This window comes from Myripristis murdjan, chromosome 17, assembly GCF_902150065.1.
Source record: "Myripristis murdjan chromosome 17, fMyrMur1.1, whole genome shotgun sequence".
NCBI classification, from domain to species: Eukaryota; Metazoa; Chordata; class Actinopteri; order Holocentriformes; family Holocentridae; genus Myripristis; species Myripristis murdjan.
Genome location: NC_043996.1, coordinates 24,743,898 through 24,759,980, shown reverse-complemented (window position 1 = coordinate 24,759,980; position 16,083 = coordinate 24,743,898). Strand labels below are relative to the sequence as shown.

The 16,083-nt window shown below is 43.2% G+C and overlaps 2 protein-coding genes across 2 annotated transcripts in view; both read left to right on the top strand.

Moving 5' to 3' along the window:
- Positions 1-6,717, top strand: part of glis1a (GLIS family zinc finger 1a) — a 38,881-nt gene extending 32,164 nt beyond the window's left edge. The window contains exons 7-9 of the mRNA XM_030075299.1: positions 5,351-5,481; positions 5,620-5,718; positions 6,249-6,717. Of these exons, the coding sequence (XP_029931159.1) occupies positions 5,351-5,481; positions 5,620-5,718; positions 6,249-6,391 (373 nt within the window). The 3' untranslated portion in view covers positions 6,392-6,717. The remainder of the gene's footprint in view (positions 1-5,350; positions 5,482-5,619; positions 5,719-6,248) is intronic.
- A 2,386-nt stretch (positions 6,718-9,103) lies between these two features.
- LOC115375767 (leucine-rich repeat, immunoglobulin-like domain and transmembrane domain-containing protein 1) lies at positions 9,104-15,299 on the top strand. The gene is made up of 2 exons (XM_030075302.1): positions 9,104-9,210; positions 13,025-15,299. The coding sequence occupies exons 1-2, from the start codon at positions 9,198-9,200 to the stop codon at positions 14,263-14,265; spliced, it is 1,254 nt and encodes a 417-aa protein (XP_029931162.1). The 5' UTR covers positions 9,104-9,197; the 3' UTR covers positions 14,266-15,299.
- The last annotated feature ends 784 nt before the right edge of the window (positions 15,300-16,083 follow it).

The following is a 16,083-nucleotide window of genomic DNA, read 5'->3' as shown; positions in this document are numbered from 1 at the left end:
CAGCTGCAGCTACAATGGAGCTTAATAGGAGAAAGAAGTGAGCTCACCCACTCCTGTGCTGGATTTCTCCCAGTATGTTTGTTTAACATTGCGGCAAACGCCTTTCTGCTTTTATATTTAGGGCTTGACACTGAAACCTGAGAGTCACTTGATTTACTTTTGTCTATGGCCGTGGAATAAAAAAAAAAACAAAATGGTCCCAAAAGGCAACGTAAACCACCAGTATTTGTTTTTTTAAACAGCGTTAATGTGTTTTAGACTGGTCTTTTTTTTTTTTTCTGCACGCAACACACCATTTTACAGTATATGCCAAAACCCATTTTTGTGTATTTTTATGTGAAACCACTATTGCTTTTATTTCCTGTAAAACTGGGTATTTTTAGTGCTTATTTTATGTGATACCATAAATATTCCAACCATTAATACCATCACAGATTTATGAACAACAACCCACCACGCTCCCTCCAAAACCTGCAACTTTACAACTTTTGAAGTGGTATGAGTGGCAACATGATGTAATGGGGCATTTTTCTGCCTTGAAACAAAGTACCGTGGTTGCACCCTGGCGGCTGAAAATTATTCATGTGGAGTATTTGGACTATGTGATCGCTCCAAACTCCAAACTCCAAACAGCACTTTCCACTCTTGTGTCCTGTCCCAGCATCCAATTTCAACCTGGAATATGCTGAATTACAGAAGCAAGATACCATCAAAATGATGTTTCCTGTTGTCCTTCAGGATTTCACAGATCCTTTGCCTTACTTCTGTCTTGTTGGGAAAGTCCATACCCAGAAATAGGAACAGTGATATGTGCTTATGCATGCTTGAATACACCGCAGACATTATCACCAGAGATGGAGTTATGGCTTTGTGGTCTCTCTGATTGGGTAGTTGGAGGCCACAGAACTTATGTGTACTGTAAACTGAGACAAATTTTGTCTAGCCCAGGAAAGAAGTAAAAGTGAGACTAAAAAGATGCAGCTGAAGAGCTGCGGGGCTTTGGTTTCTGGACAATAAGGCATCAAATCATTGGTCACTGAAGGACTGCTTGTAATCTGTCACTGCAATGGCATAAACAATAAATGCAGCCTGTCCAGGATTAACAGAGGAGCCAATCTGACATTTATGAGGTTTAACAAATGATAATGTTTTGCATGAGTTTGTCCACTATTTCCTCTTGTTGTTTTCAAGTTTCGCCCTCAATCCTCACCACAGCTGTTGAGGTGAACAATCATTTTTCTATTAAGCATGCACATTAACTCATAAGTTACAACAAAGGGTGTAGTATTTAAAACGGCATTATATGGCTTTAAAAATCCTGTACAGTTAACTTGAATTGAGATAAATGCAAGAGGGCTTTATTTTAATAAAAATACACCCAAATTTATCAAAGCAGCAGTAGAGTTCAGTTTTAATATGAGTGATTTCAGCATGAGTGAGTGATAAGATCATGAAAATGAAAATGAAGCCTATTTCATGTTTAATTTGCCCAAAGCAGGTTGTGCCCCAAAATGCACCAGTTTTGAATCCTGTAAAGTCGCCAAGCATGACCTTTATAGTCCTTGAAGAGTCCTTGTGACTGAGGCAACCCTGTGTTTCTGTGTTTGTGATATAACTGTACTCGCCTTGATGCAGCATCCCTCGACCTCCGTCGCCTGAGACGCCAGAGCTTCCATGAAGTTATGCACAATCTGTCCATTGAGGTCTCTTTATAGCGACTGAGGATGTCAAAGAATCCCACTGGTGCCCGCAGTACACCACGGCCTGCCAAAGCCAATACCAGACAAGCACTTGTTTTTCCCCAAAATGACTTAGCGAGACGTTAAACACGTGAAAGTAAATTATCTTTGCTTCACGGCGCGGCCGGCATCAAGCTCTGACCTCATGGCCAGGCGCGTGTTTACCCTGGCCGAGGCGAGGCATTTCGACTCATTTTAATTATTTAATACTAGAGGGACTCAGAGGCCGGCGCTAAAGCCTGTCCATCAGCGTGTATTTGTGATGTGTAGTGTTTGTTTGTTTTGTGGTCAGGGGGAAGGAGGCCGGGATTGGCTTTTGGAGCTGAATATCCATCAGATACAGCGAGGCTAACTGGGATGGATCTCGCACAGAAAGGCTATTATACATTTGGAGGACGGAGAAGTAATGAAGTTTACTTTGCACAAGCTCAGAGTGACATGAGATCCAAATAGTCGCTTTAACTGAAATGTTTAACATCCCTGCACATTTTTGTGTTTATTGTGTTTCTCACATGGAATAAATGGAAAGCCTTTGAGCATCTGATGGATAGTTCCTTAGACTACACTGCAAAAAAAATCTCCATTTTAACAAGTCACATATTCGGTGTATAAATATTGTTTTTCTTAGATTATTTATTTGGCATTTCTGCTTTATTCAATAGTGACAGTAGAGACAGACAGGAAAGGCAGAGGAGAGAGAGGGGATGACATGCAGCGAGCGGCCCGGGCCAGATTCAAGCCTGGATCACTGCAGTGAGGACTTAGTTTTAATACGTGGTACATGCACCACCAGGTGAGCCACAGGGGTGCACCCTAAAAAAAATATCCTGTGTTTCTTAAAACAAGTGAAAACATCTGCCACTGTTTCCAAGGCAGTTTCACTTGTTTCAGGATTTTTTGGGGGAAACGTAGAAATATATTGAAACAAGGCAGAATAATGAGATCAGCCTTGTAGTATCAAGAAAATGATATTTGAAATTCCTGAAATGACTTGATTAGCATGGGAAACAAGTGGGATTATCTCATTTTCTCATATATCACCATTTTTTTCACCTTTTTAAACAAAATAAGATTTTAAATGACTTGTTAAAGTGGAGAGTTTTTGCAGTGTATACCAAATCCCCATCTGTACTGCATTCAGTTAAATGTATTCTGCGGGATCCAGTAAAACTATATCACACAAATACTCCAGTCTGAATACACACTGATCCCTGAATGTGGATGGCAGCTCTCATTACCCAAAACTGAAAATAGATGAGTTTTGCTCACAGCGGCTGGCACCCATGGTAAACCAACTCATCCCCTCCTCTGCTCCAGCCCAAGTGTGCTGCTTTTGAAAAGCAGCCACGGATTAAGTCTCGGTTGCTTACAATGTACATATAAACTGTGTGATGACAAAGTAAGATCTTAAATGCTGCATGACGGATTCTTCTCATTCCAGATATGAGGGGAGGCAGCTGGCTGTAGTTAGCTACACAGAGAGAGAAAGCGTCACAGTAAGAGAGAGTGAGTGATGAAGGGGTTTAGCTGTAAAAATATGACCAGTGTAACTGTTTCCTGAGGTTGTGCTGACAGCCTCTCCCTCAGGCCTGGGCGCTCTGGTAAACTCATGCATCTCAAAAGGTTGGGCACACCGACCGCAAAACGACAGATCGAACTAGCAGGCCACGCACGGCGAGGCTCAGACATCCCAGCTATGTTGTTGCAACGTTGCAAGAATGTAAGCGATGGAGCAGACGCGCTTGTTTATAGTTAAGGTCAGCGCCATACGAGCTAGATGAGGATTCTGGGGCCGTCGAGGGGAATCGGGAGAAGTGTTGAATTCTTGGGGCTCGCAGTCATCATGGCAAAGCTGCGCGCATTCATTTCAACAGCCGTAGTATATCAAAGCTCTCTTTGTTTACATAACCTTACACAAAGCCTGGTCTTTATTACCTTGGGAAACCATAGCCATCTGTAAGATATATCAGTTTGGGTTTCAAAAAGTCCTTCTGATTAATTTTGGCTTTTACTGTATCTCTCTTCTGAAAACAGAGACTGTTAAATTTAATGTAATGTCATTTGACATGGGAAATGGGTAATAAAGGGGACGGGGAAAGATAAATGATAGATATGTAAAGAAATCTCCAAACATTTCCCTTTTTTTATGGACGCTCAAAAGCGAATATAGAGGGCGCACAGGCCAGAAGCCATCAGTATCTCTGACAAGGCCTGACTTGTTTATGAAGCCCACTAAAACCCCCTTCAACAGAAAGCAAGGCCGCTCGGCCCTCTGGGGACCAATACGCTGCAGTACATCATCCAGCAGAGTTCTCAGGCTCACATGAAATGCTGAGAGCAAACTCTTTGAAAAGGGGGGGATGGGGGACTCAAATACCAATCTGGGGTTTTTTAAGCTGCATATCTCCTTGGAGAGAGATTCCATTGCCTTTTTTTTCCTCTTTTTTTGACTTGGCTCCACTGACTCATTCGTTTCCATGTTGAGTCAGAGTGCTGTTTGTGCACAGTCAGCACATTCTTGCAGCGTAGCGATGGATACAGCTCTCTGCAAAGCCCGCCTACATTAACCCCCCAAGACGGAGATATTTCCTCCCAACTTGAACCTTTTTGTTTGTCAGTTTATGTGTTTATACGCTTGTGCCTGATAACACTCGTGGACCCCGAGAGGAACAGCTGCTGCCACGGTGCCGGCTGATAGCTGTCTTAGGAAACTCGAAAACACTTGGACTGGGTTGCACCAACACGGTTTAATTTAATCTGAACTTTATGATGAAAAAACTACATTTAAAATCCACAAACACGGATTTAAAATTAAACAAACCGATATTGGTCATTACATTGAACCCATTTTAGAGTAATGATGTATACAAGTGAAACCAACATTATAGAAATTGATGAGCTACAGAGAATATTTTTGTTTAGTCTTTTGGTGCTAAATAAAAACAACATAATCCTCGGCTGCTCATGTGATTGTGTTATTTTGTAAGTGACTAATTGATCCCAACCTAGACAAAGTGGGACATTGTTGCTGTGCTTCATTGTGGTGTCAGCTTAAAAATTAGGTTGGCAAACTAAAGCTTTTTTTGCCAAAAGTTGTCATTTCTTGGCAGAGAAGCTCAAATGACTCTTCTTTTGAGAAAAATCATGCGGTCGAGTAAATGGAGCTTTTCGGCTCACTTTTGGAGGAGAGGAGAACAGACGGCATCATCGCGAGGGAAAGGGACGATGTGCGGCTTCAGCTGGCAGAAACCTTTAACAGATCAGCAGGAAAGGAGAGACGTATCCCAGCTCGAAGCCTGTTGGGAGAAAACGAAAAAAAAAAGGCATTATTATAAAAAGTCAGCTGGATTCAGCGTGACTTTTATCTTTCTGTGAGGAATTCTCATTTTCCTCCTTAACCATCTCAGCAGTCTGTCAACCTCGCTTACACTCAAATTAGATTTAACATAATTTGTCAATAAAGCATGATTTCATTCTGTTTAAAGGTTAATCCTTCATCACCTATGAAGAGATGAAGTTGTGCATTATTTCTTAATAACTCTGTCTCAACTAATACATATTCTATGTCGTAGAAAAGTAATTAAACTGGTCTGGGGTCGCATTTTCCACAGGGACAGACTGGCATCGTCATTCATGCCCACTGATGCCACTCCGATGAGCTCGGCAGACAGACTGGACGCCATCAGAGTGCACGGCCACCACAAAGCCTACAGCCACCAGGAACTACTCTCAGATCAACAAGGTGCGTACCGTCACTGATTCAGACATTTATTGAGCGTGTCAGTATCATTCAGTATTCATTCTCTTGCCGATTGGTTGGTTCATTCTTGTCTCTCTCTCCTCTCCTTTGCTCTCCTGCGCTCCTCTTCATCTTGCCAAGGCTGTCTGTATGCAGAAGGTAAAGCCATCCCACCAGCCAGCGATGGAGGCTTTGAACCAACCAGTTACTTCACAAACGCCTCTGCATCTCACTCCACAGGTCGGCCAGCCATACGTCAAATTAGACATTTGTCATTATCAACTTTATCATTCAGTTTCTGCCTTTATGAATCAGAGGACATCACTATCTGTGTAAAAGCAGCATGATTTGTTTTAATTTTGGGCTATCAATCATTTTTAAGAGTGGATGTCATTTTTAAAAAATGGCGTAATGCCCCTGGGTAATAAAATTCACTTGAAGATGCTTTTGGGAACATGTGCCTGAGAAGTTTTGCTCCAAAATTAGAGAGCCAAACTCCACTTTCAAAAATGTGACACCTACTATTATTCTGTGATTGATAAATACTAATCGACAGCCAGTCATAGAGGTTGACTAAACTTTTCCAGATTTGCTTTTCTACATATGCAAAACATTGATGATGAACTTGAGGTGTTGATTTCCTAACAGTGGGTGTACACTATTTTGGAGATGCAATGTTTATCATGATTTAAAAAAAAACTACCTATTAAATTAACTGTAAGTTATTGGCTGTCCAACAATGACCCTCTGTCTTGTGTCTCTGTTGCCAGGGTTTGACTTGTTGCAGGACCTCCAGGGCCAGGCCGGGGGCGGCTACTCCATCTCCCCTTGCCCAGACGACAGCTTCCTCTTCCAGGCGGGAAGCGTCGACCGCTGCCTCAGTCAGATCTATTCCATCTACCTGGACCCATGATGCAAAACCAGAAACAGAAACAGAAGCAGAATCACTTCATGCTAAATAGTGCAACAGCTGCACAAGGAATTTAATCTGGTTACCTGAAACAAGTCAGCACAGGATGAACACACACACACACACACACACACACACACACACAGGTACAGGATAAAATGTAGCATGATGTCACATACAGTGCAGACAAGACACACTGTATGGCAGTAGACTAAACATAAATACTGCAGCAGATTATGCATTCAAGGCCTGAGGAATTGCCCTAGAGTGGCAGGTTTAGTCGCAGGTGTTTAGTCACAGGTGTGCAGATTGAAGTTTAATGATATAAACAAAGATATCACATTTCTAGGAGGCAGAGCTGCTCTGGAGGCACAAATAATCTCATTGGCTGGTTTAAATCTCACTGGGCGGAGCCAAAACACCTCTATTTTTGGGGGGCACAAGATAGCGAGAGGCTCGAAAGGCCTTTGGTCAACATATAAATTAAAATAAACATTAATAGCAATGACTTTTGTATTCGTTCACTGTATTGCCCTTGGAAGGTCAGCAGACCAGCTAATTACTAAAAGCTAGAGACGCTGTGATTCTTTGGCTCCGCCCACTGACGTTTAACTCAACCTATGAGATCATCTCTGCCTCCTGCGTGGCCACTGCCACCAATAAAACTCCAGTTTTCAAAAGCAAAAAGGGAAATCTTATAATGTTTTGATCAGCAAGGTTACCTCGTATTCAACACTCCCCTCATTTAGAGGTCACAGGTTCGATCCCTGCAACAGTTTATCAACAGCTTTGTGATTACATGACCTATGGAAGTGTCCTTGAGCAAGGCATTAACATCCAAATGCTCACTTATTTGAAAATTCTTCTAGGTAAGAGTGTCTGCTCAATGCCTAAAATATACACAAAATATAGGTTTTTGGAGAGTGGCAGCGCTGCCCCCTGGTGTCTGGATGAGTTACCTGTCTGCACAGAGCGAGTGCCAGTGGTTCAGTGTGGATGATTCCTAAGACTAGTTAGTTGCCAAATAACTGTACTGAATTTTATTCTTTTATGCTTCCTCTGTGAGGGCTTAAGATCCCAATAAAGGGTTAACAAAGAAAATCCAATCAAGTTTTCTCAAATGTTGCAAGCAATAAAGACACCAATCAAGACAGTAATCAAACTCCTTTGTTATATTGCCTTTTTTTTGTTGCTTCTACACTGCATTTACATACGAGTTGTCTAGTCTCTATCAGTTATTCTTATTTTATTATGAGAGAGAAGGAGGTGTGCATTGTTTACAGTTAGTGCTCTGCACTCTTTTCTGTCTCAGCACCGAGACTTTAAGAAAATGACCAACCGGAAAATGTTTACACTGATTCTGTAGCAAGTGATTCAGAGATTTCTTATTATTGTCAATGTACAATGTACAGACTGTATGAGAATGGATGCATCTTTCTTTTATATCTAAATAAAAAAGTTTGTGTATCTTCTCGTTGTTGATTGTTTAGTGGTTGTTTCTTGGTTTACGGAGAAGAGGAAGGGTTTATAAAAGAGTAATACCTGGAATCTGTTGAGTGAATGAGCAGAGCTGGCTTGTCTCCTGTTCAAAGCTGCCATCTACTGGCCACTGAGAGAAACGACCGCAGGAGTACAGCTGAAGTCAATTATTTTGCCCCCGAAATGGTTCCAATTAACATAAACTGAAGGTCATTTCCTTTCCTAATCCTTAAGTAGGCACTGTGAATATGACAAGCTGTTGGTTAATGCACCTAATGGCACGAGCACACAAAGCTCTCCAGGCTACACTGAACACTATTGCAGTGAGGAAACTTCACTCTAATGGTCTTACAATATTCCTAAAGTGTCTTTCGGTGTGCCTGTTGTAGTCAGTAGTGAGTCTTCAATGGTACAACAATATTACAGTTATTATATTACGACAAATAACATTAAATATGAACATATTATGAATAAATGAAGTGTATTTTTTTTTTTTTTTTTGCAATAATTGTAATTAGCTATAGTATTCATATAGTATGCCATAGCAACCTATACTATACTGTAGGGATGATAGATAGATAGATAGATAGATAGATAGATAGATAGATAGATAGATAGGATGGTTAGACTGACATCATTAAAACCAAAATTTGCAAACGTATCAAAAAGTATCATAATGTCATATTGTAGTATACATGATATACAAGATAATATCTGTGCTGTATGTAATCATATTAAAAAAAAAAAAAAAAAAAAAAAAAAAGTCAAAAGTGTATGTACATGTACGGTGCTTGTGATGCCTTGTGATGACTGTTTTACCCACCCAGGCGATTTATTTACCACTACATCAGTGTGTGTGTGTGTGTGTGTGTGTGTGTGTGCAATGACAACCCTCAAAAACCGTTTCCAAGAGTTTGGCGCAGTCGCGACCCACCAGGGGGCGCTCTCCGCTCTCCGCTCTCCGACACGGAGCAGCAGGTGGCAGGTTGGTGACTGAGACGCTCCGTCAAAGTTTCACTGCGCGTTCGGATGCCACTTAACATCACCTATAATCAGAGGTATGCCCCATTTCCCCACCCCCTGCACACACACACACACACACACACACACACACACACACACACACACAAACACGGGAAGCTGAATTTCCACATTCCGCTCGGAGGGAGCGACACACCCACAGATGGGAGGTTAAAGCAGACAAGTTGATGTGATGCAGCGGAGACAGAGGCTGCTGCTGCTGCTGCTGCTGCTGCTGCTGCTGATGTGTGAAGCCTGAATGAAAACTTCAATGGACTTCTGAGACAGAGGAGAGCAGCAGGCTGCAGCCATGGCAATCAAAGGTAAGAGATACACACACATTTAAACAAGGCGTGGGGCTCTGGTGGCTTAGTGTAGCTTAAATATGTGTGTGCTGTAAGAAGGAATAGTATTTTTTTTTTTTTTTTTTTTTTTTGATGAAACCTAATATTTTTCACTTAATCTTGTCACAACTTGCACATTTTGTCTATTCTGCAGCTGGTGCATTTTAAACTCTTTGATCAGCTCCAGTGTGTGCTGCAGCACGTTGGGTCATGCAGGCTGTGTGTGTGTGTGTGTGTGTGTGTACTTGATCAGGTTTATGGTTTGGTTTAGTCCAGACTTGGCTCCCTCCTCATCAGACAATCCACTTGCTGAGTGATTGTGGCTCTGGGCGAGGGCTTGTGTTTTGCATGTACACACTCGGCAGATGAGACGCAGATTGGATAGGAGAACGGAGCGCCTGGCCGTTATGTCTGAGGAAGCTCTCCCAGAGAGGATGTAGCAACACGCATTGTTGTGGAGTGAGATCATCTATGGTCTCCAGAATTAAACCTTGCCCTTCTCTCGGTGTATACACACCCTAAGAGGAGACATTCCCCAGAAAGCCACTGTTTGGATAACACCATTTAACAGGCCGTTGCTACTCGGTGAAAAAGTCACACTGTGGGCTTTCACGCTCTTTGGTTGTCAGCCATGCATCATCCTTGGCCTTTGGTGTCCTCTCCTGTGTGCTTGTGTGTGTGTATGGGAGTGTGATTTCCAAACCCAAAGATAAACGAATTCGTCAGTATTTAGAGTTAATGCTTGCTTGACATTAAATCCAAAATCAAACTAAAGCAATGCAGTTTCTCCTGGTGTTTAATCTCATCACCTGTCAGACTCTGAAACGTGGCCACCAGTGAGTCTAACCTTTGGACTCTGCTGCCACTGCCATCAGACAAGGACGGCTATCTGGCTCTGAGAAATATCAGCTGGATTAAGTCATCTTAGCTGGTCAATGCATGAGATTGACAACACAAACAAAGCATTGCATAAGAACCTGCTGGGGAAAAAGAAAACCTACAACACCGAGATGAATAATTACCTGCATGCAGCAGCTCCAACAGCTGTGCTTATCAGGGCATTTTCTTTTTCCTTTTCACAGTGGCCCACCGACACAAAGCTTCGACTATATCGCCTGTTGATAGGCATCAGTTTGAACAAGAACTTTTCACAGAGCAGTGCAGGATGCAAATAATGCAGGGCTAAAAGGCACGCTACGCTGCTTACTATAAATAAATAGGGATTGTGCAAGGGTTCAGTTCACATGGAGGAGAGTCCAGGCCTGCAATGAACTTTGAATGTACACACACACACAGTCTCTGACACCTTATCTTAAAATTGATGGTGTGTGTGTGTGTTCTTTCTTGTTTATGTCTCATTTCTGTATTTGTGTCCTTTGTTCTTTTCTGTAAAGCACTTGTCAATTGTGCTTTATATGAATTTTTACTTGATATGCAATGCCTGAAAAAAAAAAATCTTTCCATTCCCCTATGCACAAACATGAAACTTATGTTGGAAATAATAATTTATATTAGATTTACAGTTCAGAATTAAAGGCCTATGACTAATCACTATGAAAGAATAAGTCCAATATAGAACCGTCTTGTTTACAAAGGACCTCATACTAACATTTGTGCTTACAGTTTTATGTTGAATTCAAACTGTCTCGTTTGACTACCCACTAACGAGCCTTTCACTGACATTAACGAAGTGACGAAAGTTAAACATTGCCATATTGTTCAGCAGGAAGTTATGACTTAACGCCTCACTTGTGCTGAAAGGTTTAATGTTACAGTTGATTCCACTGGCCCGCCTGCATGGCGATAAAATGATCTCAAGCTAGTTGCTAATTAAAATAGTCTTAAAAAATTATGTTTTTACCACCATGCAACTTTATGTTAATAAAACTTTGTGATAAAGAGGTAATCTATGAGATTCTGGTTTCTTTTTTGTTTTTATTTTGGCGATACAAAACACTGTAGTGTTTTTGCACAACGCATCCCAGAGATCACCTGTCAATCAAACAGTCCAGTAGTGTTGTCTTCTTCCTTAAAATTTCCTGTTGATGAGTTTCTGCAATGGGTGATATATTTTACTTAAGATAAACCATCTATTTCTTCTTCTGTTTATTCTAAACAAATTGTAGTCAAACAAACAAACAAAAAAAGCACATCACTTCCTGTGTGCCAGAGAATCTGTGCAGGGAAAGAGTTCGCAGAGTGTTTGTTACTATGGCGTCCATTAAGTCCAACTTAATGATGTAACCTAGATCGATAATCGCTGTTCGTCCTGCAGTGTTTATGATTTGTGGTCATGTTCTCAGTTCACTGCAGTGCTCTGCCTTCATCAGCCTAGGTAACATGAGGTGTCTTTGTGGATGATTGAGTCTAGATGATCACACACTCGCACACACACACACACACACACACACACACACACACACACACACACACACACACACACAGCTCTTGTCCCGTAGCCTCCAGCTGACAAAAGTGTTCCTGCTTAACCCCCAGTGGGACTGAATCGGCCCTGTTGTTGGGGAGTTAGCACATTCCTGCCCCTGAACTGCAGAGCAGCTTTCCAGCTCTATTGTGGAGGGTGAGGAAGTGTGATGTCACAACCAAACACACACACACACACACACACGCTCTCTCTCTTCCTGCCTGTGTCCAGTGTAAGTCATTATGAGGGACAGGCCATGTTTATGTCGACCACACATGCATGCATCCTCAGCCGGCGTCAGCACGCACATGGGAGTTTTAGGACAAATGACCAACAATTTGATTGCTTGCATCTCCTAAAAGGAAGGGGTTGCCAAAGGCCCTCAGTGACGTCACCAAATGGAAACAAATCACTGCCACGTATCTCCATTTGTTTTTGACCCAGAGACCCGAACGGGTAGATGTTTTGTTGTTGTTGACTGTGTATTGCATAATTGTATAACTATAAGCTGTATGTGGGGAGAAAATAGAGGTGAGAGTAAAACCTATGATGACCACTTTACTGAAAAAGGTGTGGCAAGACTATATGTAGCATAATTATATATCTTTTCCACATTTTTTTTTTCAAAGTAGCAGTAGACTGAAGCCTCGTGAAACACGCAAGGAATAAAAGAGGAGGAAGCTAATGTCATGAAGCCTGACTCTCATGCTGCACTTACTACCCAGCAGCCCTCTCATGTTCAAATCAGTGACACTGGCCAGACCTTTCAAAATCATGTACGGTCGTGAATAAAAAACATAATACGTTTTTATTTATAGTTCCAGTAGGGTTCCAGCTTTGTCATGTCATGTCAAGCCTGTGTTTCTTTGGCTGTAACTCAACCAATGAGATTGTCTCTGCCTACAAGAAATGTTTGTATAGTTAAAAACTCCCCTCTGCCAATTAATAGCCCCGCCTCCATATGAAAGTCATAGCATCTGTTTCCTCTCCCACACCCCACTGCTGGACTCCTGATCCTCAGCCATATGTGTCACCATGCCAACACCCACGTTAGTCACAACAACCAGGAGTCCTCAGAGGCGTTGCTAGGTGCAAGGGCACATCTACATCTCTGTGGGACTGCATACAGGGGATGGCCTCTGGCTGTTTGTGTGTGTGTGTGTGTGAGAGAGAGAGAGAGAGACAGGGCGAGAAAAGGAAGAGGGCAGGGGGAAAGATAAATGTAAAGCAGAGGGAAAGAAAGACACAGAGGATGGGACTGACAGCATTACTGCGCTGGATGATTTCATTCAGTGTTCCCGTCAGCATTGTGAGGATATGACATGATGAAGTGAAGTCACACTGTCTCAACTGTCCTCTCTTGTATAGTTTCTGTTTCAGAGATGGTCTGCCAGTGGGGCGTCCTGTTGCTTTTCACATTACTGGTGAGGAATGGACTCGTGGATGGATGTGTGTGTCCAGCAGCCACCGTTCTGGCCCAGTTTCCCTCAGAGATCCCTGCTGAGGTTTGCTGCCTGAACTACTCTGGATCTGCTTTCAGTCATATACCTTGGCCCGTGTTTACCAATGAGACAAATGTAGAAATCCTGGATCTTTCCAACTGTAGCATCAGTTATATTAATGGGACCGGTGTGGGGGCCTCCATGCTGAAAGAGGTCTTTCTAAATCACAACAGACTAAATACACTGCCAGAGGATTTTCTGGCCGACCAGCCCAGCCTGAGGGCGCTGCATCTGGGTGGAAACCAGCTGCAGGAGCTCCCTGAGGGCTTCCTTCGTGGTTCTGACAACCTCCAGGAGGTGGATTTACAGGGGAACCAGCTAAGCTATCTCCCAGGATCTGTGCTGCAGAAGCCCAGTCTGATGAGACTGGGGCTGGATGGGAACCCCTGGGATTGCTCCTGCATGTTACTGGAGAGCCTGGAGGCGGGCAGCCACGGTAACAGGACCACCAGCCTGCACGATCTGGTGGGGAATTTGACCTGCACCTCTCCCATGCACCTGGCAGGCAGGGTTGTGTGGTCGGTGAAGCTCAGCAATGCGTGCCGTCCCCCTGGCCTCACCGCGCTCTTCATCCTCCTGCCCCTCCTCATCCTCTCAGCCTTACTGCTCTGCTGGTGCTGCGGGAGAAAGAAGAGGAAAGAGACTTCTACTTTCAGCGCCTCAAAGAAGAGGGCGTCTAGCTCCAACTGCAACGGACAGAAACATCGTGCCAAGCAGCAACCTGCAGCTTTACAGAGCACTAAGGCCGGGGACGGCATGAACGAGGGCATCCTGAAGAATCAGCTGCTGCTGCGCCCGGCATCCACCCTCCTGGGCAGCACCAGAGACATCTATGAGGAGGTGGAGATCAAACTGGGCTCAGTGGAGTCTCTGCCCCGAGCCTCTTCCCACTGCTCCACCTCCACAGAGGGGAGGCAGGGCACCCAGGGGCCCGAGGGGGGCAACAAGGCAGAGCTGGACACTGTGAGTGTGACGGAGGTGATGAAAGACTCAGCGGACAGGGAGAAGGCTTACCTGACCCAGTCCACTGAATACTACAGCCTGGTGCCAGGCATCGAGCTGGAGGACTCGGACCACGGCGAGTATGAGAGCGTTGACCTTTCGTGACAGCGTCTCACAAGAAATGAGAGTGTGTGCCAGTGTGTGTGATAGAGACAGAGAAAGAGAGACAGACACAGAAAGACTTATCTCTTTGTTCAGAGACAGTGGCAGAGACACTGTGGTCTGACCACTGGAGTATCACAATGTAAGAGGAAGTGATTTAATCCGGAGCTTTTCCTGTGGGACCTGAGGAACGCAGCGGCTGTTTGAAAGGGAGGCCCACTTTTTCTCTCTCTACATGACCAGCAATTTGAAAGACATTGTTCGTTTTAAATATGGATTTTCCCCTGGGACGTTTGCACAAAGACATTTCATTCACACTCCACTCCAAACAAATGAACATTTCATAAAGTTTTCACTGAAACGATTTAATGAAAAGTCCATTGCAAAGAGCAGGGCTCATTCTGTAGAACTACTGCGTGCCTTGCCTGCCTACCTACGCCAAGTAAAGCAGACTTTTTTCCAATTTGCATAAGTTCCTCTGCCTCACCCAAGTACAACTGGTGTATGCATTCCAGTTTGACCTGTTACAGAAGGGTTTTCACAGTTGTTCTCAACGCCCTTGACCGTAAGCTGCACAACCAGATGAATAAGTGGCAATCAATGACTAATCAAACTGCTATGGCCACAGTTAATTCTTTGTGAAAAGTGGAACGTGCAGCGTAAATGACACAAACACAAGCGTGGATACAGAAAGGTCGCCACTAAACACAGACGGAGAGATACATGCTTAGTCATGCGTTGCAATGCCACGTGCTCAAATGTGCATATAGGTTGGAAAATGTCAGGACGGTTAGATCCAAATGCAGGTAAATGCTGGTTTGAGATAAAAATCTCTGTGGTGTCGGCTCAGTAAACTGAGATACAGAGAGCCTCTGTGTGCTGGTGCTGAACATAAAGGCACTGGAGGAGCGACAATAGACAACCACTCACACTGAACACTGGGCTTATCAAGAAGGTGAACAATGTACCTTTACTATTGATGTGGAAAACAGAGTGACTTCTCTCTCTCTCTCTCTCTCTCACACACACACACACACACACACACACACACACACACACACACACACACACGTGGTTGTGTTAAGTAATTGATTCTGGTTCAGTGACAAAGAGAGAGAGAGTGGGTGGAGTGGAGGGTGTGGAACTTCCTGGAATTTATAAACTGGGGTGTCGTTTTTTCCACATGGGCTTTCGCGTATTTTCCGTTAAAATATCATTTATCTACATCTTAAGGTTTACAGTATCCCCGGTGACAAAACCTGTTAGGTCAAGATATGTAGACAGATGTAGCAAAATCAAACTGAACGAGACAAATGAGTGAAGGTCGCGTGTTGTAATTTTGTACAACTTCTGCCCAATAATAACCTCCTGAAGTTATACTAGAACCATAACCTCTATAAAGAAGTGTGCGTGTGTGTGTGTGTACTGGAAGACTGATGGAAATGCATTTTGAAAACTCCTGTTGAAACCGTTTGTCGGGGCGGGGCTTGACACGGGAAGTCATCTGTCAAAAGTACAAGCGAGGCCAGTTCATTTGATGGGAGGAGCGTGAGTGTTCAAGTATGTGATGGATTCACTGGTGTTCTCTGTTTTTCTTCACACCTGTTAGTTCCTCATGACGCCACGGCTGAAGACGCACCGTTTTCCAGGAGTTAAATAGGAGGGACTTTGATCTAAACGTACACAAATCAAAATGTAGTTAATGAATTTGACTTTTAATGTTAAACAGGTGACACAGGTCAGTATTCTGACATGAACAATTCACTAAAAAGTTGAAGAAAATTACTTTTTATTTCGTGTGACTGTAATATTTCAAAATTG